The sequence below is a fragment of the Ambystoma mexicanum genome, chromosome 9 (assembly GCF_040938575.1).
Source record: "Ambystoma mexicanum isolate Mex_15411 chromosome 9, UKY_AmexF1_1, whole genome shotgun sequence".
Lineage (NCBI taxonomy): Eukaryota > Metazoa > Chordata > Amphibia > Caudata > Ambystomatidae > Ambystoma > Ambystoma mexicanum.
The window spans coordinates 108,167,365-108,190,961 of NC_090931.1; the positions used below are offsets into that span (position 1 = coordinate 108,167,365).

The 23,597-nt window shown below is 49.2% G+C and overlaps 1 protein-coding gene across 8 annotated transcripts in view; it reads right to left on the reverse strand.

The window, feature by feature from the left end:
• Positions 1–23,597, reverse strand: part of LOC138487712 (adiponectin receptor protein 2-like) — a 1,243,553-nt gene that overhangs the window by 915,098 nt on the left and 304,858 nt on the right. For 3 of the 8 annotated variants that reach the window (XM_069614255.1, XM_069614256.1, XM_069614257.1), the window contains one exon: positions 11,881–12,052. The exons of the other annotated variants lie outside the window; for them this stretch is intronic. In XM_069614255.1, the coding sequence (XP_069470356.1) occupies positions 11,881–12,052 (172 nt within the window). The remainder of the gene's footprint in view (positions 1–11,880; positions 12,053–23,597) is intronic. 8 annotated transcript variants of the gene reach the window in all.

The following is a 23,597-nucleotide window of genomic DNA, read 5'->3' on the forward strand; positions in this document are numbered from 1 at the left end:
AAATGTGTTTCCCTAACTGTCTCCTTTTTGCCACAACTTCAGTATTACCATTTAAGAGTGAAAAGCGATATATTAATGTCCACAGTGTCCTTGTTATTTAAGTCGTCTCAGGGGGTAGGAAACTCTGTGTGCCATGCCAAAAGGCCATCTACCTACTTTATTGAACTGAAGGAGTGTATTTTGAAGTGTATTTTTATTTTTGCCAATTGCTCCCTTCTAAAGAAGGCTGGTTTTAAAACGGACTGTTAAGTTAATAACTAATTATTTTATCAAGGAACCTTGAGTATAAATGTTATTTGACTACTTGTCACTGTGAAACTATGTTGCAACCCTACAGCTTACATTCACCCCTCTTGCGATAAACTTGGGTGCTCAGTCACACTACCAGCTTGTGTAGTACATGCCTATACCAAAGGTTGGGTTCCCTACTGCCAAGAGGATAAGGCTGGTGTAGTCTCCCACAGGGTTACTAGATACAATCTTGCCTAACACTAGTGGCAGGTGGTGAGGGTCTATTGTAGAGTTGTTACATTGAGTATTTTGCTTTGCTTGTGTTCAACTAAACCCCCACAAGGCTATGCTACATCAGAACAGCAATTGTAACATGCAAATATGGATAACTTCAGTCAGGAATCCCTGATCATTTTAACAGTAGATCAACTAAAAGAAATATGTAAAGTCAGGAATCTTACTGTAAAAGGAAAGACAAATTAGTTGATTGCAAGTTTGACGAATCACCAAAGTTTGGGTAGTAGGCCTACAACACCTACTAAACCAACAAATGTGGAAATTGATCATGAGGATGATAGTTCAGAGTCTAATTCTAATGCCTTAGAAGAGCCAGAGGAGGTGGTAGAGTCCCAGGATAGGAACCCCTCCTTGCCACAGTCTGCCCTCTTGCCTCAAGCCATGTCCACTGGGACCCCACAAGGTCCAACACTGAGTCCAGAATATGTGTCTCTTGAAACAATGAGGCTTGAATACGAATTTAAAAGGCGGCAAGCTCAAACTGCAGCCAAACATCAGGACATCAACTCCAGGAATTGGAAATGCAGCATGCTCTTGATATGAAAAGATTGTCTATTGAAAATGCTTCCTTCCCAGAGTGCTCTAGGTCTCCCTTTCTCAAGAGGCCTCATCTGCCTAAAGACGCAGTGAGCATGTATGATTTGAAAACTTGATATTTAGGATCAGTTGGTTGCCTTTGCATACAATCATGGGATTCAGGGAAAGAGCTGATTCCCTGGCTTTTGCCTAGGCTCCCCCAGGTTGCAACTGATGCTCTAATGGAGGTGGGCGAACTTGAAAGATGTGAGTATGAGAATGTGAATCTGGCCTTGATAGCCAGATTTGGGAAAACTCCTTCCTAGTATCTTAAGAGGTTTAGGACCCGCAAAAAGACTGATGGCACCCCTTGGGCTACCAGAGTGAGTGAATGTTTGAAAAACTTAGATGGTTGGGTTAAGGGATACAGATTGAACACCTTTAATGGAATGAAAAATCTGTTTGTCAGAATCTAGTTTTGATGCCTGCTTTCCTGAGCTGAGACAGCACTTGGCTGACTCAAATGAGATTGATCCCAAAAAGTTAGCAACAGCTGCTGACTTGTGGTTTGCCAACAGGGCCACTCACAAAAGATGAGGGGAAGCAGCACAGGAAAGATGGAAAGGAAAATTCTAATTCCAACCACCCAAAAGAGGGCCACAAACAGAAAAAGGGTACACACCATGGGAAACAGGGTCAGTCTAGTGAAAGCTCTGGTGCTAAACCAAAAGGAGGTCAGCAGAAGCCCCCATTCCAAAGAACATTTGGTAAATGGAATGTTATGTTTGTGGGTCGACTGACCATGTGAAAGGGGATCCCAGATGCTAGGGTAAACCTTCAGGGGTCCACACCGCCTCCTTATCCTTCATCCCTGAGGGAGAAGTTCCCTTTGGAGTCGCAGCCAGTGTTTCGGTGTTCCTGGGGCTGTGGGAACAGCAGAATGCAGATGTGTACAACTATTCCAGATAACAAAAGAATACTACAAGGATAGTATACTTGTAAATGACCAGGATTCTCCTCCCATAAGAGACATTGGGGAGAGCATTACAGTGGTGGATGAACGTTTTTTCAAGTGCAAGGATGTTGCTAAGGCATCCAAAAGGTCCCACTAAATTTGCTTGAGGCCCAATCCAGATGGTGTCAATACTACCAGCTCTCATCCAGTGCAATAATATAACTTTAATAATGTACCTGTCAGTGTACAAAATGAGGTGCCTGGGATAGTCCTGTTGGGGAATGACTTAATGACTCTTGGAGTTCTATCAAGCACCCCCCAGATCTCCCAGTAAAAGGAAGCAGGAGCAGACTAGATTGGCCAGAAAGGCAACTTTAGATGACCCTCAGTGGGAAGTTACAGAAGCACCTATAACTCCTAGCCCACAGGAAGGATACCCTTCTAATTCCAAGACAAAGAAAGAGACAAAGGGGAAACCCAAGGTCTCAGGAAAGAAGAAAAGTGTCACACCTGCCCAAAGGACAAGGACATCCCCAAAAAGACAGTCCAAGGTCAAACCTGTGACGCCTCCATCAGCTGAGGCCGAGTTGGAGGAACAACCAGAAAGTGGTGAACCAGCTACTGATGAAACAGAGCTGGTACAAGTCCTTTCCTATGTTTGAGAACTGGATCCTTAAGACCATCCTGACCTGACTTTGCTTGCAGAAGGTGAAAGACTGTCATACTCTTGATGTACTTCGCCAACAGGCAGCTTCCCAGCTGGAAGGGAAAGAGCCAGGGAAGCACAAGCTGTACTGGGGGAGTGCCTCCTTTACAGTGAGCCTATTGAGTCTACCCCCAGACGACTACAAAAGTCTTGTGCCCAGGTGGTGAGGCCCCAGTTTCTACAGTTAGCCCATTAGATTCCTCTGGCTGGTCATGTTTTAAGACGACCAAGGAGAGGATTTCTCTGTATTTCTACTAACCCAAGATGGGGTCCGATGTAGATACATTCTGTAGTAACTGTCACATTTGTCAGACATCTGGCAAGAGTGGAGCCAAGAACGTGGTGACTCTCCTAGTGGTGGGAGTTCCTTTTGAGGGGTTAAGGATTGACATTGTTGGTCCCCTAGACCGTCGCACATCTTCAGGCAATTGATTTATATTGGTTGTGGTAGACCATGCTACCAGGTATCCTGAAGCCATACCCAAGGTTTTCCTAAGGAGGTCATCTCAGATAAAATTGGTCCCCCTATGTCCCACTACATGCAGACCATGTGGAAAAACTGTGGAGTGACATACAAGTTCTCAACAGCCTACCATCCCCAAACCAATGGGTTGGTGGAGAGGTTTAACACAACTATGAAGAGCACAATTGGTGCTGTAGAGGAACCCCTTAGAAGAAAGTGGGACCTTCTACTGCCATGCCTTTTCTTTGCTTATAGAGAAGTCCCCCAGGGAGGGGTTGGTTTCAGCCCCTTTGAACTGCTCTATGGTCATCCGGTTAGAGGTCCATTGGACCAAATCAAGGAAGGGGTGGAGAGTGCTCCTTCCCTCAAGCCACTGAAAGTAACTTACTATGTGCTAGGACTCCAAAGGAGAATGGCACAAATGAGGAAAGAAGTGTCAGATCCCTTGAAAGCAGGTCAGGCCCTGGTCAAACATTGGCATGACCAGAAGGCCAACATGGTTGAGTTTACTCAGGACCAGGTAGTTCTAGTTATGGTGCCTACAAGGCAGAGGGCCTTACAGGACAAATGGATTGGACCCTTCAAGGTTGTGGTCAAACTTGGAGAGGTCAATTACTTAGTGGACTTGGGCAATCCCAAGGAGGCCCCTAGGGTCTTTCACACTAACCGCCTAAAGGCATATGTATCCAGACCAGAACTAGGAGCTTTGCTCTGAGCATCTGATCAAGAGGAAGAGGAGAGTGAGCCTCTAACTGATGATCTCGGAGGACAGTCTTTAGATGGAAAAATAGGAGTTAAATCTCTCTTCTGATTTGACTTTGCAACAACAGGAGGAGTGCAACGCTCTGTTGAATCAACTTGCCTCCCTGTTTTCACTAACACCAGGCTTGACCCCTTGGGCCAGCATGATATACACACTGGTGACTGTCTCCCCATCAAAATCAGGGTTTACAGAATGTCACACCAGGTAAGAAACCACATAAAGGAAGAGGTCAAGAAGATGCCTGATCTTGGGGTAATAGAGCCATCTACAAGTCTATGGGCTAGTCCAGTTGTACTAGTACAAAAGGTAGGATCCAAGGAGTTGAGATTCTGTGTGGATTATAGAGCTCTTAATGCAGTCACCACGACTGATGCCATTCCTTTACCTAGGACAGATGAGCTGGTGGACAAACTTGGTTCAGCCACCTTCCTCAGCACATCTGACCGAACCTCAGGCTACTGACAAATCGCTCTGACAGACCATGCCAAGGAGAAAACAGCATTTTCTACCACAGGAGGCCTCTACCAGTTTAAGGTTATGCCTTTTGGACTCAAAAATGCACCGGCTACATTCCAAAGGATGGAATGGGATGCAGGACGTCTGCATGGCATACTTGGATGAGATAGCAGTGTTCAGCCCCACTTGGGAAGAGCATCTTGATCACCTTGGATATGTTTTGCAGGCTCTTGAACAGGCCCATCTGACCATAAAGGAAAGCAAATGTCAAATTGGTCAGAGTAAAGTGGTCTGCCTTGGTCGTGAGGTAGGAGGAGGTGAAATAAGGTAATTGCCTAGCAAAGTACAAGCTGTACAAGACTAGGCCACTCCTACTACTCAAATGCAAGTGAGAGCCTTTCTAGGTCTCACTGGTTACTATAGGAACTTCATTGAGAACTATGGGACCATAGCCTCTCCCTTGAATGTGATCTCATCACACCAAATTCCCCAAGAAGATCAGGTGGGATGAGGGGTGCACCAAGGCATTTGAAGGACTTAAGAAAGCCGTTTGTCAAACTCCAGTCTTGAGAGCTCCTGACTACAACCATTCCTTTATTGTACAAATTGATGCTTCAAATAGAGGAATAGGTGCAGTTTTGAGGCAGATGGATGAGAAAGGCAGGGAACACTATCTGCTTCATCAGTAGGAAACTGAAGGAACGTGAAACAAGGTGGCATACTATTGAACACAAGTGTTTTGCCATTGTGTGGTTTTTGAAGAAGTTTAAACCACCAACCCTTGAGATGGTTAATGCAGATGAAGGGGGAGAATCCTAAATTGTTTATTTGCATTTATAAAGCACACAACACCCCTTCGGCATTGTGACGCTGTTACAGAAGGCTTACTTAGTTACATAAGTGCTTGCAAGAATATACAAAAACATACATGTTGCCTAACCCCATGTTGCAAGGCGGCAGCCGCATACAAATGCAGAGTCAGTTTAGGTGGCACAAACATGTTACCCAACCCCATGTTGCAGGGCGGCAGCCGCATACAAATGCAGAGTCAGTTTAGGTGGCACAAACATGTTACCCAACCCCATGTTACAGGGCGGCAGCAGCATACAAATGCAGATGGTCTGTCTTTTCCCTCCCCTTGGCGGGGAGGGAAAAGGGGAGCACAATGAGAGGGAGGGGAGGTGAGGACAATGAGAGGCAGGGGGGTGGAGGGGACTCACAGCAACAAACAAGCTACTCACCAACTAACGTTCTTTCGATTGGCTGTTCCTCCCACGTATTCCTCATCTTAGATATCGTCTGCCAGCCTTGCTGGTTCTTCGGAACATTTTCGCCAGAGGGTCCTGTGCTCTAGGCCACGGAGTCGCAATCCCTCGAGGGCCGCCGTCTAATGTCAACGTCATCCGTCGTCGTTGGTAAGTAACTTGCTCTTCAATGGATTGTGTCCTCCCACGTATTCCTCATCTTAGATAGACTCCCACAGCAGTTGTAATTTGGAGGAGGGAGTACCAGAGTTTTTAATCATGTACTGAATGAAGGACGGCTTTTGCAAAAAGGCCTCCTTGGTAAGAAGTGGAGTCCAAAGAGTAATGTTTTACAAGGTGTGCATCGATGACCAGGTGGCCGCCACACAAATGTCCTGCACCGGAACGCCCCTCTGAAGTGCCGTAGAAGTTGCTATGCCCCTGGTTGAATGAGCCCTTAGTCCATCTGGACTGTAAAAAGAAGGTAAGGTAATCTTTTGTGACAGGTTGAAATCTGAAACTATTTTAGGTAAGAAAGAAGGTTTGACTCTGAAAATGACTTTATCCTTGTGGAAAATGGTGTGAGGCGGCTTGCAAGAGAGCGCCTGCAACTCACTCACCCTGCGGGCTGATGTTAAAGCCACTAGTAAAACTGTTTTTAAAGTTAGATCCCTGATAGGAACTTTAAAAGGTGTTGGAGGGAACACATTTGTTAGCCCTTTCAGAAATTGAACTAAAGGCATTTTAAAATAAGAAACTTCTTCGGAGGAGCGCTTGAAGATAGATAGCACTGCGTTGGATAGAAGTGGCTAGAAGTAAAAGAAAAGAAAGTACCATAGGAATGCTACATTGAAAAGGGTCCACATCCTTATCCCTGCACCAGTTACTGAATTTCTTCCAACAACATCGGTACAAGGGTTTTGTTGCTGGCCTTCTGGCCGAGAGCAAAATCTACAAAACGTCATCCGGAAAGTCCCAATCCTTATACCTCAGCCTCTCAGAAAGCATGAGTGAAGGCTGAGAGTTTTGACCTCTGGATGGAGAACTTGACCTTCCTTTTGCGAGAGGAGATCCTCTCTTTGTGGAAGACGTATTGGAGGGCAGATGGACATGGCCAGAAGGTCCGGGTACCACATTCTCCTGGCCCAATCTGTGGCAATGAGGATCATGGTCTTCCTGAACTTTCTCAACCTCCTGATTACTTGAGGAATCACAGGGACTGGAGGGAACACATATAGGAGTGGAAATACCCAGTCCACTATGAACGCGTCCTCTAGAGCTCCTCTTGGGGCAAATTCCCTTGAGCAGTACTGTTCGCACTTCCGGTTGTTCCCAGTTGCAAACAGATCCCCTTGAGGGGTTCCCCAAAGGGCGAATATCTCTAGAAGGACTTCCTGAGCTAATTCCCACTCGTGGGAGACTGTGCTCTGCCTGCTCAGAGCATCTGCCGCTGTGTTTTTCTCTTCAGCTAGATGAACTGCCCATAGAGAGATTCCTTCTTGCATTGCCCAGAACCAGAGCTGCATTGCCTCTCTGCACAGCGGGAGTGATCCTACGCCTCCTCTTTTGTTGAGGTAATACATAGCCACTGTGTTGTCTGTCATTATCAGGACATTCTTTCCCCGTAGAGGGCACAAAGGCCTTCAGCGCTAGTCTGATTGCCCTCTGCTCCAAAAGGTTGATGTGTAGTTTGGACTCCGATGGAGACCAACGACTGCGGATTGTCAGATTGTTGGTATGGGCTCCCCACCCTGTGAGTGAGACGTCCGTCACTACGGTTATCTCCGGCCATGGTTGCCCAACAGGTTCTCCATGGAGGATATTTTCCTTGTAAGCCCATCATAGGAGATCTTGGGCCACTCTGGCCGGGACTTGCAGAAGATCTGACATCTCTCCCAAAAACTGGGACCATCGAATCCCGAGGGCCCATTGAAGGGATCACATCCTCAACATGGCCTCTGGCACCAGAAAGATGCAGGATGCCATGAGGCCTAGCAACCTTAGAAAATCGGAAGCCGGCATATGTTGGGCATTTTGAAACCTTGTTAACATCTCCAGAATGTGCGAGCTCTCGCCTCGGGGAGGCGAGGCTTTCCCCGAGGTTGTATTCAGGACAGCTCTGATGAATTGGAGTCTTTGGCTTGGAATCATTTGTAATTTATTGTAATTGAGGGAGAAGCCCAGCTTGTGTAGGAAGTGACAAGTCATGGTTAGATGTTCCCGGGCATGTTCAGGTGAACTTTCCCTGATTAGCCAATCATCTAGGTAAGGGTAGATGTAAAGCCCCCCTCTCCTGAGACTCGCTGACACTACCGCCATCAGCTTGGTGAAAACCCTTGGGGCGGAGGTCAGCCCAAATGGCAGAACTCGAAACTGATAGTGAGATCCGCCAACTGCGAACCTCAGGTACTTTCTGTGCTTGAGATGGATTGGCACTTGAAAGTAAGCATCCTGTAGGTCCAATGAAACCAGCCAGTCCTCAAGTTGAAGAGCCTGAAGGATCTGAGAAAGGGTCACCATCTTGAACTTGTCCTTCCTGAGGAATTTGTTCAAATTTCAAGTCCAATATGGGTCTCAATCCTCCGTCCTTCTTGGTGATGAGAAAATAAGGGGAGTACCAACCCTTGTTCCTCTCTGCTACAGGTACATGTTCTATTGCACCTTTCTCTAGCAGGGTTGAAATCTCCTGCACAAGGAGCAGGTCTGGAATTTTGACAGAGCTGCTCCCGGTGGATGATCTTGAGGTCTATGATGAAAAGGAAGGCAGTAACCATGGGTCACTATCTCTAGCGCCCAGGCATCCGACGTGCGCCCAGGCATCCGACGTATGCCCCGCCATTCGTTCAGATACTGAGTGGTCCTGCCTCCCACCGGGGGTTTGTGGGTAAAGACCACAGAGTGGCTTTGCAGCAGCTGAGGCGGAAGTAGCCGCTGCTGGGGCTGATTTAGCACCTTTTCCCTTTCCACCACGAGGTGGTCTTCTCTGTGGACCTCTTTGACTGCCCGCCCCTTCCCTCTTCCAAAAGAGGAGTAGAAACGAAAGGGACGGTTTCTCCAGAAAGATGAATGTTGTTGGGCTGTTTTATAGTGGCGCTGAGTGATTTAGCTGCCGTTTTTGAGGTATGCAGCATCTCCAAACTCTCATCCGCCTTGCTGCCGAACAGCCTCAAGCCGTCAAAGGGCATACTGAGTAACCTGGACTGTACATCAGATGCAAAACTTCCTCAGCCAAGCAAATCTGTGTAAAACCGTGCTAGACACCATGGACATGCTCACACTATCAGCAGTGTCCAATCCTGACTTGAGGCACTCCTCCATAGCCTCCTTTCCATCCCTTACTATCGCCAGGAAAACATTCCGTTCCTCACCCTCCGGGATGTGTTCAGCGCTGCGTTCAAACAGTCCCACAAGGTGTGTGTAAATCTAGCTAAAGTACAAGTTACATAAGTAGATTTAAGGGCCATACTGCCCTAAGTAAAGACTTTCCTCGCTCCAAGCACCAATCTTTTTGTCATCCCAGTCAGCTGGCATGGATGGATAAGATGATTGCATATTTGCAGTCGCAGCTCGAATCACCAAGCTCTCAGGTGAGGGATGCTTAGACAGATATTCTGGATCTGAAGATGAAGGTCTGTACTTTCCCACACATTATTTATTGACAGCTGGTAAAGATTCTGGGTTTTCCAAATTCACCATTACTCTTTTTTGCAGAGCTTTGTGAAAAGGAAGGATCGGGTCCTTCTGTGGCTCTTCATCAATAATATCTGTCATGTCATCATGGTCTTAACTCGGGGACACTGTCTTCCACCACAAGTCGAATACCCTTCCCATGAGGTTCCTATACCCAGGTTCTGCAAGGTCTGCAGGGTCTGGTCTTTCAAATTCTACCTCAGGGGAGGTATCTAGGCCACTGGCCGATTGAAGGCAGTCATAACGATCAGCTATTTTGGTATTTGGGTCTATTAGTTCCTCAGGAACTTCTCTTGCCCCAAATTTACCACCAGCTGTTGGAATATCCTCATCAGAGGAGTGTTCCTCAAAGATAGAGGACATGGATCTAAAGAATTCCTGCCTGGGCTGAGGATTTAAGATTTTATCTGGTAAAGCTGGTGGCATTGATCTAGATTTAGCCATAGGTGTTGCTGTGGGTATTGGTATTAAATATTTCTTTGTCAAAGGAGTCAATGCAATAGATGCTGGCTTCGATATTATCAAGGGAATTCGAGGTCATCGAGGAAGGCTTTGACTGTGGCCGAAGGTATCGATGACATCTTGGGTAATGGCTTCGACGTAGTCAAAGGGCGCGTCGAGTCGCTGCTAGACTTTGACGACCACGCCATTTTGTCCTCCATCAACCTCGATTTATGCACCAGAGGTTTTTGTTTTCTCTCATGGAGGCGCCGGAAAAAATCTTCCTCCGAGGACGCCCTCAACTTTGTCGGATTTTGCGTGATTAGTTTTAGATTGGACAGGGGCATGCTCTTCACGCAATTTATTTTTAGCATTGAAGCTCTAAGGGCCTCCCATTTTTTAGGGGAATCATGCTTAGAAGGACATGACATAAATATTCTCTCAGGTGAGGAGGAAGAAGAGGAAGAAGATCTGTGACATCGCTTCTTCGATTTTTTTTTAGACGAAGAGGAGGAGGATTTCCTAGAGCGACTCTTCGACCTCGATCGCCTCTACTTGTGTCGAGATTTTCTACTCGACTCTGCCGAGTCTTTTTCTTTTTGCAGACTTAAAAGACTCCTCTCCCACCGCTAACTTAAGAGCCTTACTCTTAAATCGCCTGACACAAACCGCACTCGTCGACCCGATGGTCAGGGCTGAGGCACCAAAGGCAGTTGCGGTGAGGATCGGTAATGGACATCTTCCTTCCACACTTTAATGAAAGAACTGACGCGCCATTTTGAAACATGAAGCAGAAGCTTGGAAAAACAGAACTGAGACCAACCGGCGCGGCTCGAGCCCTTTATACGTCAGATGACATCGACACGAAAGAATTATCTGAACATAGTTTAAAAGGGATCTGAGTGTGGAAGAGGGTGATCCAATGTTGAACTTTTTGCTTTCAAAAGGATCTGAGCCCGGCTGTGGGGATCCAGTAGGGACACCCAAATTGAGTGCTGGAAAATAACGTTTTCGTGTTGTTTTAGTATACAAGGCCCTCCGAGTTAAATGACTTGCAAGAAGTAAAGAGGCTTGGACACAAAAGGTCTTGATATGTGAGACAAACTGTATCCTTGTGCTGCAGAAGCCAGAGAGTGTGCTTTGCTCGAGTGAACGGCATTGTCCCGTACTGGAAATGTGGCCAGTGGCCTGAAAATCCTGACTTACTTTGTGAACACTTCTTTCTTTTTCATGACCATTACCCCACCTTATTTTGTAAATTAGTGGTAGGGATTGGCAATAGGTTTTTTAGTATAGGCCCTTATGTTGACAGGACTTGACTGGGACTGCATTGTTATTTGATGGTCGTAGCTTGACCCCATCTGTAGATTTGGGATTAGATAGGCGTTTATCTCACCCTGGTGAAAGTTCAATAAACACCCTTGAACTGTGGTCACTTGTGTCTGTCGTACTGTTGATACCATGCCTTCCTTACACTCTCACCCTCCCCCATGCCCCATAAATTAGTCCCCTCGCCCTCCACCATTCAAGCAACACCTCAACCCTCAGACATACCTGTGCCGCCTCTTGCTCCCAGGCTGTCTTCCAGTGTTGTTCTTTACTATTTTCCATAGAGTCCACATTGTTTTTTTAAAAATGTTTTAGGAGAATACTGGTCACGTACAGTACCTGCAGAACCCCTCCAAACCCCCAAAAATCACTGGTGTGCAAACAGCGATAAACCCTGCGCTGAAGAGCTGAGAGGGGCAGTAACGTCCTACTGCCATTGCTTCACACTGGCCTGCTTTAGGCCCGGTCCGGTGGGCAGTTGGCAAACCTCTGAACACCCGATTTCTGGGGGTTAGAGCTATACTATGACATAACGCTGTGCCTTTATGTGAAAGAACCAGAATAACCGTAAACGACTTTTGGTGGGTTTGCACAATTGTCCTTGTGAGTTATAAGGCAGTCTCATTTTTCCTTATTAAGTTTCCAAAACTCATTGCCCAACAAGCTGCTTGCACGGGAATAAAATCACAGCCAACGTTCTCCTTTCTCTAAGGCGGAGGTTTCAGATATTGAAAACTACACAACCATTAACTGGCACCACAGAGGCGATTGATTTTCCGTGATAGTTACCTAGTAGGTGCGTCCAGATGTTTCCAGTCTCTGTATGTATTCGGAAGATGCTTCTGAAGCACGCTCTGAAGGAGGGCATAGGTGGCCTATGCCCATGCAGAAGGTAGTCGTTGTCCTTCAACCAGTCGGGTAAAACATCGTGAGGGATGACACGCCACCGGCCTTCCCATACCTGAACAGATAAGAACACAGGTATTAAAAGTCATAAGATTTTTCGGCTGTCATCTCAGCGCAGGAGGCAAGTCTCGAGCAAGAAAGATAGTAAGTGTGGTTAGTGATTACTGAACCGACAAAATAAAAAAACACATTTCTCAGACCAGTCTATGCCTCTTCCTTGGAGATTTTCTACTTCCCATTTCTTGCCCCATCTCACGGTAATGAGGAACAAAAGAAAATAACCCAATAAGCCTAACCACAGAAACAGAACCAAAACATGGGGCTATTTTCATCTAGGGAAGAAAACTCCCATTGATGGGCCACATCGCATAGTAACATGCTACCGGGCCCCTGAGCAAAGCGCCTGTACCTTGAAGCGCTACCAGCTGGTACAGCCTGCGGATGCAAATTTTACCCTCTGCATCCCGAGTCAAACACCAACTTTCTGGGTGCAAGTGGCAGTAAGGTGCTTCATTACGATCTCTTTCATGCTTTCAGCACAACATTCTCTCAGAAAATTGGGGATTACTAGGTGTTTTGGTGGAGGAACCAGAGAGCATGAAATGCCCCCAGATGAAATGCGGACACAAAGCACTGGAGAAGGTGCGGTGGGTTACGAGAGTGAAATTATTAGGAAGTGGGTATTTTGGTGAGGCTACTGTGATGAAGCCTGCAGTCTCATCTCCAATTCCCCGGTGATGGTCTCTTCCCACATGGCCAGGGAAAGGCAGCTACATGACCCTGGGGTGGTGTCAGGAGGTAGGATCATGTGGGAGAAGGATAACTGGGGAGGGGTGATGACCAAGGAGAGAGATGCAGTATTTTTCCCTTGACAGTGAAGAAACTAATTCCAGAGTTTCTAAAGGACTGCTGCCATTATACAAATACAGAACCCTGTAATCTCTTTCAAACGCCTTTGGCATTTAATGTTGAGGATTGTTATGTGGATAAAAATATGCAACAAAAGTTAAGACTGGGGAAATCCTTTGAACTCAAATTCCAAGAAGGCGCCAATTACTGGGGAAAAGAAAGTTGAGGATTAACAATATGGCCAATAGTAATGTGCGGTCTACTGGTTGTCTCTTTAATCAACAGTGTGATACATTTAAATGCAAGCAACACCTGTAAGCAGGCAGGCAGAAGAAAAACGAGAACGAGCAGGAGAAAGTGAAGGAGAAGCCAGGTCGGGCTACAGAGTAGGCGCAGCAGGAAGCGGAGCTGCTAAGAGGCAGACGTCCATGAGTGCACCAGGCAGCAGAGGAGAGGTGCTCCCAGGCTGCCTTCTGTCACCCCAAAGTACTGGAGTTGAGGGAGACCAGATAGAGGTTATTGGACTCCAGAGGAGAACTGCAGAGGGGTCAGCTACTGCAGACAGGTTGTCGGACAAGTTACAGATGTCATACCCATAGCTGAACTCTGTCATTACCACAAATCACAAGTCAGACGCCAGGAGAAACCAATGAGTTGACCGTTTGCTGGTGGTGACCTCGGCGTTCCGACAGGTGCATGATCGGAGTATCAGGTACTGGGACATTTTTTTTAAATTTTATTTTAGGAATATACCTGGCAGGAGAGTACACCAGTGGTCAGTAGGAGTCAAAATGGATATATTTCTGGTAGGAGCGTAAACCAGAATTTCCTAAATGTGTTGAACGTTCTTTGGAAAAAATACCTGGCAAGAACACCAGGGGATCTATGTGAACCAAAGGGAGGACAAGAAGTTTTGTTCTATCGAGTACTGGTTGAAATTTAACAATTCAGTTGAAGAAGATTTTGGCAAGGGAGTAAACCTGGAAATCCAAAAGTTGTTTGAAATAAACTTTGGTTTAAGAAACCTTTGTTGAAAATGAACACTTTTGCTTTCACCATCCTGAATACTACAAAAGACTGTTTTTCGATATATTTAAACCCTTATTGTTAAAAAAAATATATATATTTTCCTTTGTCACTTAAGGAAAGTAACCAGGGGAACAACATTTTCATTAACCTTAAAAGCACTTTGGTGAAACAGAATATTTCAAAATGTTCCTTTCCTGAAACAGTTCAGGGGAAGGAAAAGTAAACCTGGAAGACAAGGGTTGTTGTGCGCTAAAACTGATAGAATACATATAGATATATATGATGTTTTGCCTAACCTGGTTGAAGTTGATGACAGAAACTGTATTGTACCTTTTTCTTTTGTATGTTATTTTGAGGGATATTGAAGGTCAACTTATTTTAGTTTTGCTTTCATAGGAAGGGACATTCTTTGGTTAGGGCAAGATGGGCCTTTTTGCAAACCCTTTTTATTTTAATAAGACATGGCAAATATTGCTGACCCTCTCACCACCCAACGGAAATATTTTATTCAGGCTCGCTATGCTACTGAAGCGGTTTTTTAGGTGGGAAATGTCATAACACCTAGAGGCACGGTTGGTTGTCATTGGCATACTAGGGTATGGAAATCTTTGTGTCGGTGAGTGAAGGAGCAGGAGCTTAATTTATATGGTAATGGGTTAAGGTTGATGGAAAGGATGCATGCTCAAGTTCATACTTCTGAAGGAAGGGGATGATCCAAGTTTTCTATTGCCAAACTGGGTTCTTTCAAAGGAAGGATGCAATATAATGAAGGACATTTTTGCAGGAGGAAGAAAATATGGACAGGGTAGTGTTAGACATAAGGGACAAGAAACTTTTAAATATGGAAAGAATAACCTTGAACTATTCATCCTTACTCTCCCGCTTCCACAATTGGTTGTTTATTGCCTGCATGACAACAGGCCTAAAATGAATATCTCCTTTCTAAAATATTGCTTTTGCTAATGTTAAAGAAAAGGATGCTTTTCCAAACTTTTTTTCCACCTTTACCAATAACACTGAAGTACAGCAAATATAGGCGGGAAATTGAAGGATTGGCGTTTTGAAGTAAAGGGCAAGGAAGAAGAGACCCAAAATCGCCACAAAGGTGCAATTTGCATCCTCTGCCATTCTGTTTGCAGACATTTCTAACAGGGCTGGTATTCAAATTTACAATCTTGGAGTGGCAGCCGGCATTTGTCAAACATTGGTTTTACGACCACCTTGACCAAAAGATGGATCTATACTGGAGAAAGCATCAAGAGAATCGGGTGTACAAATCAAATAAGGAATTTGCCATGGACTACATGGCTTCCCTGTATATCTACAAAATAAGGACATGCAGCCGAATTGCAGGCAATTTGGACATTCCTCATGTGGAGCGTGTATTAACTCAGAGGAACTGGGTACTACTACCGCCGGAGCAGTCTATGGCCTAGGAATATTCAAATCTGTCATAACATCCAGGACACAGTCAGGGAACTTTCGACCTGAAGAATGCTCTTCCTCCTCTTTCTGCAGATTCATATCGCCTTTCTCGGGCGGGGGGGAGGGGAGATTCTAAGACCAGATCTGCAGATGGTAGAGTCTGCAGTTGTGGCTGAGGCTCTTGGGGGACAATCCTCTGGAACCGAGGATTCAATGAATTAGAGTGCATCAATGCCTAGAATTTTGTGAAAAAAGCCTCTTCAGAGGAATCTATCAGCAGAGGACAGTCGATTTGGTCGTTTGCCTTGAGGTCTTTGACTGCAATTTTTAAAAGGATTCAAAGCAGTTGCAGAATCCTTTGATGAGGAAATATTTGTAGCCCTTTTGTTGGGATCCTCAGAAATGTTGACTTTGTCTGTCTCTGGATAAGCCTGAGACAAATCAGAGATAATTGTGAATGTTGCACAGACCCGCATCTGGAGAGGACGGACCATTAGCCTCTGGCACATTAGGCTAGAAGGAACAAGTTACTTACCTGTAACTGTTGTTCTCCGGCATGGGTCTGGCATGGATTCACATGCTCATGAATATTCCCCGTCGTCAGGCTGGGAATCCTCGGTAAAGAAAAAACCAGTATCAGTTTCGTTTCTGATCTGTCTTTCGTAGTAATAACCAATCACTGGTCTCTGCGTCATACTGACCACAGCCAATGACTGCCCTCTACCTAAGCACCGCCTCTGGCAGCCATCTTCAGATTTGGAAGCACGTGAAGTGGCAGTATGACCAAGTGAAGAGCCGCAGAGGGGTAGGCGGGAGGGTTCGCATGTGAATCCATGCCAGACCCATGCCGGAGAACAACAGTTACAGGTAAGTAACTTGTTCCTTCTCCAGCATGGGGTCTGGCATGGATTCACATGCTCATGAATAAAGAATACATAGCAGTACACACATGCACAACCACGGGAGGTGGCAAAGGCTCAACATTAAGCATCACATCAACTCAACATTAAGCATCTTACCTCCTCACCAGGCTCACCTCAGGCGAACAGGTTGCGCAGCACTGCTTGGCCGACCCTGGACTCCTCCCTGGAATCCCGGTCGACGCAGTAGAATTTCGTGAAGGTGTGCGTCGACCTCCACGTAGCAGCCCTGCATATGTCCAGTAGGGGCACACCAGATAGGAACGCCGTGGTAGCTGCGATCGCTCTGGTGGAATGGGCTCTCGGACGGCCAGGCAGCGGTCGGTTTGCCAACCGGTGACAGCACATGATACAGCCGGAGAGCCATCTGGAGATGGAAGCCTTCGAGAGAGCCTTCCCCTGATTGACAGGTCCAAAGTTCACAAAGAGTTGTGACGTCTTCCGAAAACCCTTCGTGCGGTCCACGTAGAACTTCAGCGCTCTAGCTACATCCAGCGAGTGCAAAGTCCTCTCAGCCGGCGACGAAGGCGACGGGAAAAACACAGGTAACACCAAGGGTTCGTTGAGATGGAAGTCCGACGGTACCTTGGGCATGAAGGAGGGGTGCGTCCTGAGCACTACCCTCGTGTCGTGGAAAGTCAAGTACGGGGCCTTGCAGGAAAGGGCCTGGATCTCTCCCACTCGTCGTGCGGAGGTGATGGCCACAAGAAAAGCTGTTTTCCACGATAGAAACTTCAACGGGGCCGAGTGCAGAGGCTCGAACAGAGGTCCCATGAGCTTGGTCAGCACCACGTTGAGCTCCCACGCCGGGGCCGGAGCCTTCACCGGCGGGAACGATCTGAACAGTCCCTTCATGAACTCCTTCACCAGACGATGAGACCACAAGGACGTCCGCCCCGTGGTTCTGGTGTATCGGGAGATCGCAGCAAGATGAATCTTGATGGACGCGTGTGCCAGACCAGCTTTGGCCAGCGTCAGCAGGTACGGCAGTACTTGGGGAGCCGTAATCCGTAGAGGGTTAATCTTCTGTGCGTGGCACCAGACAGAGAACCTCTTCCATTTGTGTCCGTAGCATTTAAGAGTCGAGGACGCCCTGGCCTTTGCAAGAACCTCTCTGCAATCGGCCGGTATGTCGTATCCTCCAAACTCTAGCGCTGCAGGAGCCAGGCCTGCAAGTTCAGCGACTTCGGGTCGTGGTGGAGGATGGCGCCTCCTTCCCTGGAGAGTAGATCCACGTCCGCCGGCAGCTTCATCGGCGGGGACGCTGACAAGTCCAGCAAGTCCGGGAACCATATCTGCCTCGGCCACGCAGGTGCGACGAGGATCATCCTGCACCGTGACCTCTTGAGCTGGTTGACGAGCCGGATTAGCAGAGGCAAGGGAGGGAACGCGTAGAGGAACAGGCCCTCCCAGGGGAACGAGAAAGCATCGCCCATGCTCCTCGTCTGGGGAAACCTGCTGGCGAACCTCCGGCACTTGGTGTTCGTCGCCGTCGCGAACAGGTCGATCTGGGGTGTGCCCCACCGTCGGAAGAGGCGATCCACCAGATCCTGCCGTAGTTCCCACTCGTGGCACGAGCGCAGCTCCCTGCTGAGTGAGTCGGCGATGGTGTTTTTTATCCCTGCCAGATGAAACGGCACCAGAAAAATCCCTTGGGCGACGGCCCAATGCCACAGGTCCTGCGCCTCCTTGGACAGCGCTGGGGACCTGGTTCCGCCCTGTTTCCTGATGTAAAACATGGTGGTGGTGTTGTCGGTGAAGATCCTCACCACCTTGCCCTTGAGGGACGGAAGGAAGGACCTGAGGGCCCAAAACACTGCACGGAGCTCCAGGACGTTGATATGCAGGGACTTCTCCGTCGGGAGCCAGAGTCCCCTTGCGTGCAGATTTTCGGTGTGCGCTCCCCACCCTTCCAGGGAGGCATCCATGGTCACAGTCTCCTGGTGGGCTGGGGTCTGGAAGTCCATGCCCGCCGTCAGATGCGCGCGGGTGCCCCACCACCGTATCGCTCGTCGGAAGCTCTCGTCGAGCTTGATCCTTTCCTCGAAGCTGCCCGTCGTCTGGATCCAGCGCGCATCCAGGAATTCTTGCAACGGGCGCATCCGGAGCCTGCACATGGGAATGAGGTAGATGCAGGAAGACATCATCCCGAGGAGGGACTTGATGGACCTCACTTTGGCCGCGTCGGCCACCAACATCCGTTGCACCTTGCCCAAGATGGTCCTGGTCCTCTCCTCCGACGGGGAGGCCAGAAGGGACACTGTGTCGAGCCTCGCTCCCAGAAACAGTGCGACTTGCGCGGGCACCAGGTGGGATTTGGCGTAGTTCACGGCGAATCCCAGGTCCGTGAGGAGTTGGACGGTCCTTGCCGTGTGGACCACGGCGAGCTCCCTCGTCTTGGCGCGGATGAGCCAGTCGTCCAGGTAGGGGTAGACGTGAATCCCCTCGCGGCGCAGCTGCGCCGCCACCGGTGCGAGGCACTTGGTGAATACCCTGGGAGCCGACCGTAGTCCGAAGGGAAGGGCTTTGAACTGGTAATGACGCCCTTGGACCACGAACCTGAGGAATTTTCGGTGCCCCTTTAGGATGGGAATGTGGAAGTAGGCATCCTCCAAATCCAACGACGATAGGAAGTCTCCTTCCTCCAGCTGACCCAGGACGTGCTGGAGGGTGACCATCCGGAACTTCTGCGCCTTGATGAACTTGTTCAGACGTCGCAGGTCTAGGATGGGGCGCCATCCTCCCGTCTTCTTCTTCACGAGGAAGTATCTCGAGTAGACTCCGGAGCCCCGAAGCCTCTTTGGGACGAGTTCGATGGCGCCCTTTCTGAGCATCGCCTTTACCTCCAGGAGAAGTTGAGGGACGTGAAGTTCTTTCCTGGCCACGGGGGGGACGCGCGGGCACCTTCTTTGAAACTCGAGCGCGTGGCCCCGGGCCAGGGAGTCCAGCACCCAACGGTCGGTGGAGATGGACTCCCACACGCTGACGAAGCCCGCCAGCCGGCCTCCCACCGGGGTGCTTCGGTGGGGGCCCGACCCCACGGCCGGTTCAATCCTGCTTGGACGCGGCCTTGCCGCCTTGACCTCCTTGGCGACGACGGCAGGGTCCGCTAGACTTGCCTCGTCCTCTGTAGGCCTCTTGCGACGACGAGCGGGCCGCTTGGCGGTAGGAAGCGAAACCGCCGCCGGAACCTTTGGAGGCGCCCTTGCCTCCGCCGCTCCGAAAGGGCGTCCGTCGTTGCTGCAGGACTCCAAGGGCCCGGGCCGTCTCAGTATCCGCCTTGATGGCCTGAAGGGAATCGTCCACTGTCTTCCCAAACAGGTTGTTCCCGTCGAAGGGCATGTCCAGGACTCTGGTCTGGACGTCCTGCCGGAAGTCCGTAGCTTTGAGCCATCCACGACGTCGAAGGCAAACGCCGTTGCCCAGCTGGCGGAACCCAGTGTCGGCGATGTCCGTCGCCACGGCGATGGCGTGGTCCGAGGCCACCTCACCTTCCTGCAGGATCTCCAGGGCCTCCGCCCTCTTGTCGTCCGGCAGAAAATCCAGCAGGGGAGCTATCTTGTACCAGAGCTCCCTGTCGTAGCGGGCCACGATAGCCAAGGCGTTGGCCGCTTTAATCGTCGCTGCCGACGAGATGACTCTACGTCCCATAGCATCCAATTTCTTTCCCTCGCCGTCCGGCGGGGAAGTCGATGTGGAGGCCCCCCCCGCTTTCTTCCTGGCTGCCGCGGAGACGACGGAATCCGGGGTAGGTTGCGCCCGGAGGCATAGGGGGGCCGTGTCCGGGACCCGGTACTTCTTCTCGTACCGGTCTCTTCTAGCTGGCGTCGTGGAAGGGTTCTTGAGGAGGGAAAGGCCCTCATCCCAAATGTCGTCCAACAGAGGCACTGCGAGGACCGTCTTCCTCTTGGCCTCGCGCCGCTGATAAAGGAAGCCTTCCTTTTTCTTCTCCTCAGGGCAGAGTTGGAAAAGCTCGGAAGCCCTGGAGATCATGGAGTGGAAAGATCCGATCTCGTCGGGCGGAGAAGCCCTGGTGGGAGGCGACGACGGAAAATCCTCGTCGTATGCCTCGTCGTCCGTACCCGTCGCTGCCGTGTCAGTCCCCGTATCATCCCCTCGGGTGGACGGGGAGGAGGGCTGGACGGGGCGCGACGGTTGAAAAGGAGGTGGTGGATGGATCCTTCTTTTCTTGGTAGGGGGAACACCAGAAGGTCCCGGTTCTGGATCCCCCGACGGGAGAGGTTCCTCCGTCGGTAACGGTAGCCTCGTCCTTATCTCGGAGCATAAGGACTGTATGGCCAACAAAATGGCCGCCGAGTTGTCTTGCGGCGCTGGCAGAGGGGAGTCCGACGGGCGAGCAGGGGCCCCGTCGGTATCCTCGACGATGTCGTCGTCGTCACCTGCGTCGGGGTCCATTCCGACGGGTTGGCCTTCTTCCACGCCTAGGCCGTGGCTTAAGACCTCGATCAGCTCCTCTTCTGAGGTTGAGGCCGAATCTACGACGACGCCCTGCCCCCCCTTCTTCCCCACGGAGGGTTTCACGGGGGTCCTATCGATGGGCACAAAAGAAGACTCCCTCCGAGGAGGCAGGGAGATTCTGGGCCCTGAGGTCGCCACCACTGGTGCAGCCACCACAGGCTGAGCCAGGGCCGCCGCGACCGTTTCGATAGAGGGCTTGGTCGGATGGATCAAGGCCTTCACCACCTTAGGTGCGCTCACCGCCTTATCCTTGAGGGAGGGGGCACTGCCACGCTCCTCCTCTGCCTTAGAGCTCGACCGGGGCCTCTCCAGGAGCTTCGCCGGGTGCTCGGCCTTCCTCTTACCCGACCCAGAGCGTTGGCTCGTGGTTGATGGTGCCGGGGAGGGTGCGCCCTGCCTGGCGCCCGTAGAGCCCAACCGTTCGGCGCTCCCGGTGCCAGCGGACTCGCGGTGCTTGGCCTTATGTTGGGCCCCCGTCGCCGGGGCGCCCTCAAAGGTCTTAGAAGACCGCTCGGATTTCTTCTTCTTCTCGCCAGACGGGCTCTTACCCTCCAGCCAGTTGGCGAGACGTTGATGGCGGTCCTTCATGGTCCGTTCCGACATGTTGCCGCAAAACGCACAGTCCTTCTCCACGTGCGTCTTGTCCTCATGAAGGCAGTAAAGGCAGAAAGAGTGTTCGTCCTCCTTAAAGACGTTCTGCAGCTGGCATCCAGGGCAGACCCTGAACAGCTTTCCGGGCGTCGAGCTTCCATTCTCCTGGGCCATCTCCGAGACCGGGCCTGAGAAGCTTCTGGAGTCCTCCGAAGTGTAGCTCGACGAAATCTTCACCCTTGAGGGGCACAGATGAATCCGACACGGGTCCCCGTTGATCGGATGTAGGATCGGTGGAGCTTGAGGCTCTTTTGACCGAAAGAATCGAAGTTTTTTGTGAAAAAGCGCGAAAAATAGCACTAACGCTCGAGAGCAATAGCACGAGGATCCCAACACATGAACGTGCGGTAAAAATCTGAAGATGGCTGCCAGAGGCGGTGCTTAGGTAGAGGGCAGTCATTGGCTGTGGTCAGTATGACGCAGAGACCAGTGATTGGTTATTACTACGAAAGACAGATCAGAAACGAAACTGATACTGGTTTTTTCTTTACCGAGGATTCCCAGCCTGACGACGGGGAATATTCATGAGCATGTGAATCCATGCCAGACCCCATGCTGGAGAACTGTGAATACCGGCCTGCGCTACAATGGGACGGAACCGTGAATACGGACCTGTTGCCTCATTGAGATAGAACTGTGAATATCAGCCTGCATCGCACTCAGAGAATTCTCAATACTGCCTCGAGTCAGACCAAGAAAGGACACGGACCATTAGCATCACGCTCAGAGAATTGTCTATGTCCCCTTGAGCCACATCTAGAGAGGACTGAGACCTTTGGCCTCTGCCACATTAGGATAGCCTGTGCCAAATTGATATAGAGCTGAGAATATTAGCCTGCGTCGCACTCAGAGTGAATTGTTAATGTTACCTTGTATTTTGTATTTTTTTGTGTCACATACAGAGAGGAATGTGACCATTAGCCTGTGCCACATTGAAATGGAACTGTGACTACTAGCTGGCGAAACCCTAAGATAGAACGGTAAATAATAGCTAGCGTTGCACTAAGACGATTGTTAATACTGCTCGAGTCAGTCTAGAGAAGACTGGGAACATTAGTTAATTAACCTGCCTCGCCCCTGGAGAGATCACACTGAATCCCAGTCTACAACACTCCCAGAGGATCATCAAATCTTTAAAACAGCTAGAGAATTTGTCCTAGCTATACCACCCCGACAGCCACTAACTACACACAGTTGTGTTCCCCTTAGACATACATAGAACCATACACAGTAGCTAGCCAGCCTCCCCCCAGAAAGCCCGCAACCTTTACTGGACAAACCCGCCTCATCAGATTAAACCTGCGAGTCGGACTATGCCTGAAAGACCGATTAGCGCGACGATAGCACCACCCCCTTAATCAAGCACACACGGACATGAAGAACCAAACGAAATCGGGAAAAGCGCCTGCAATTGAACAATCAGTTTTAAAAAATGGTAAAAGCACTGCATGTGGGCTACCGCCCCTGCAACCGCAAAGGAAACAAACCGACTAATTTACAAGGAACCCGTCTTCGACAATCCAAACAAAAAAAATAGAAATAAATAAAAGGAGCAATACTCCCACACCAACCCAACCATCTACCACCAACTAACACAAAATGCAACAAAAACAAATAGGACCACGAGAAAGGCAAATGGGAAAGAACAAACCCAACTGAGCACCACCACAGATCCTCAACCACAGAACACACCCCAGCTAAAATCGAAAACAGAAAATCACCGGCAGAAGAGAAAACTCTATACCCAACACCATACCTCCCAAACAACCAATCACTGCAACAAACCAACCCAACAAACCAAGAAAGACCAACAACAGAACACAGCCAGGCAGAAGAAGAACAGACAAAGCCAGAGGGAACAAGAAGACAATCAACGTCCTAACCCCATATATCACAAGAACACGATGACCCACCCTTCAACAGCCACAAAATATAGAAGAGGAACTCGAAGAAAACAAAAACCTAAGACTCAACCTGGAAGAACTATTCGATGACGACACAAAATACTGTACCACCACCACAAACGGAGACAACACCAATAATAAAGCACAAACCAAATCATTCCCTAAAAGTCCACTGCAACCTAATAAACGCAAAATCGTCAAGCACTCAACAGAGATCTTCGACCCGCTGTGCAACAACGGCATCGACATCCTATTCATCACAGAAACATGGCTCGACAACAACTACAAAATCACACTCCGAAGCTGCCTCCCCAAAAACTTCAAATGCCTACAATTAAACAGA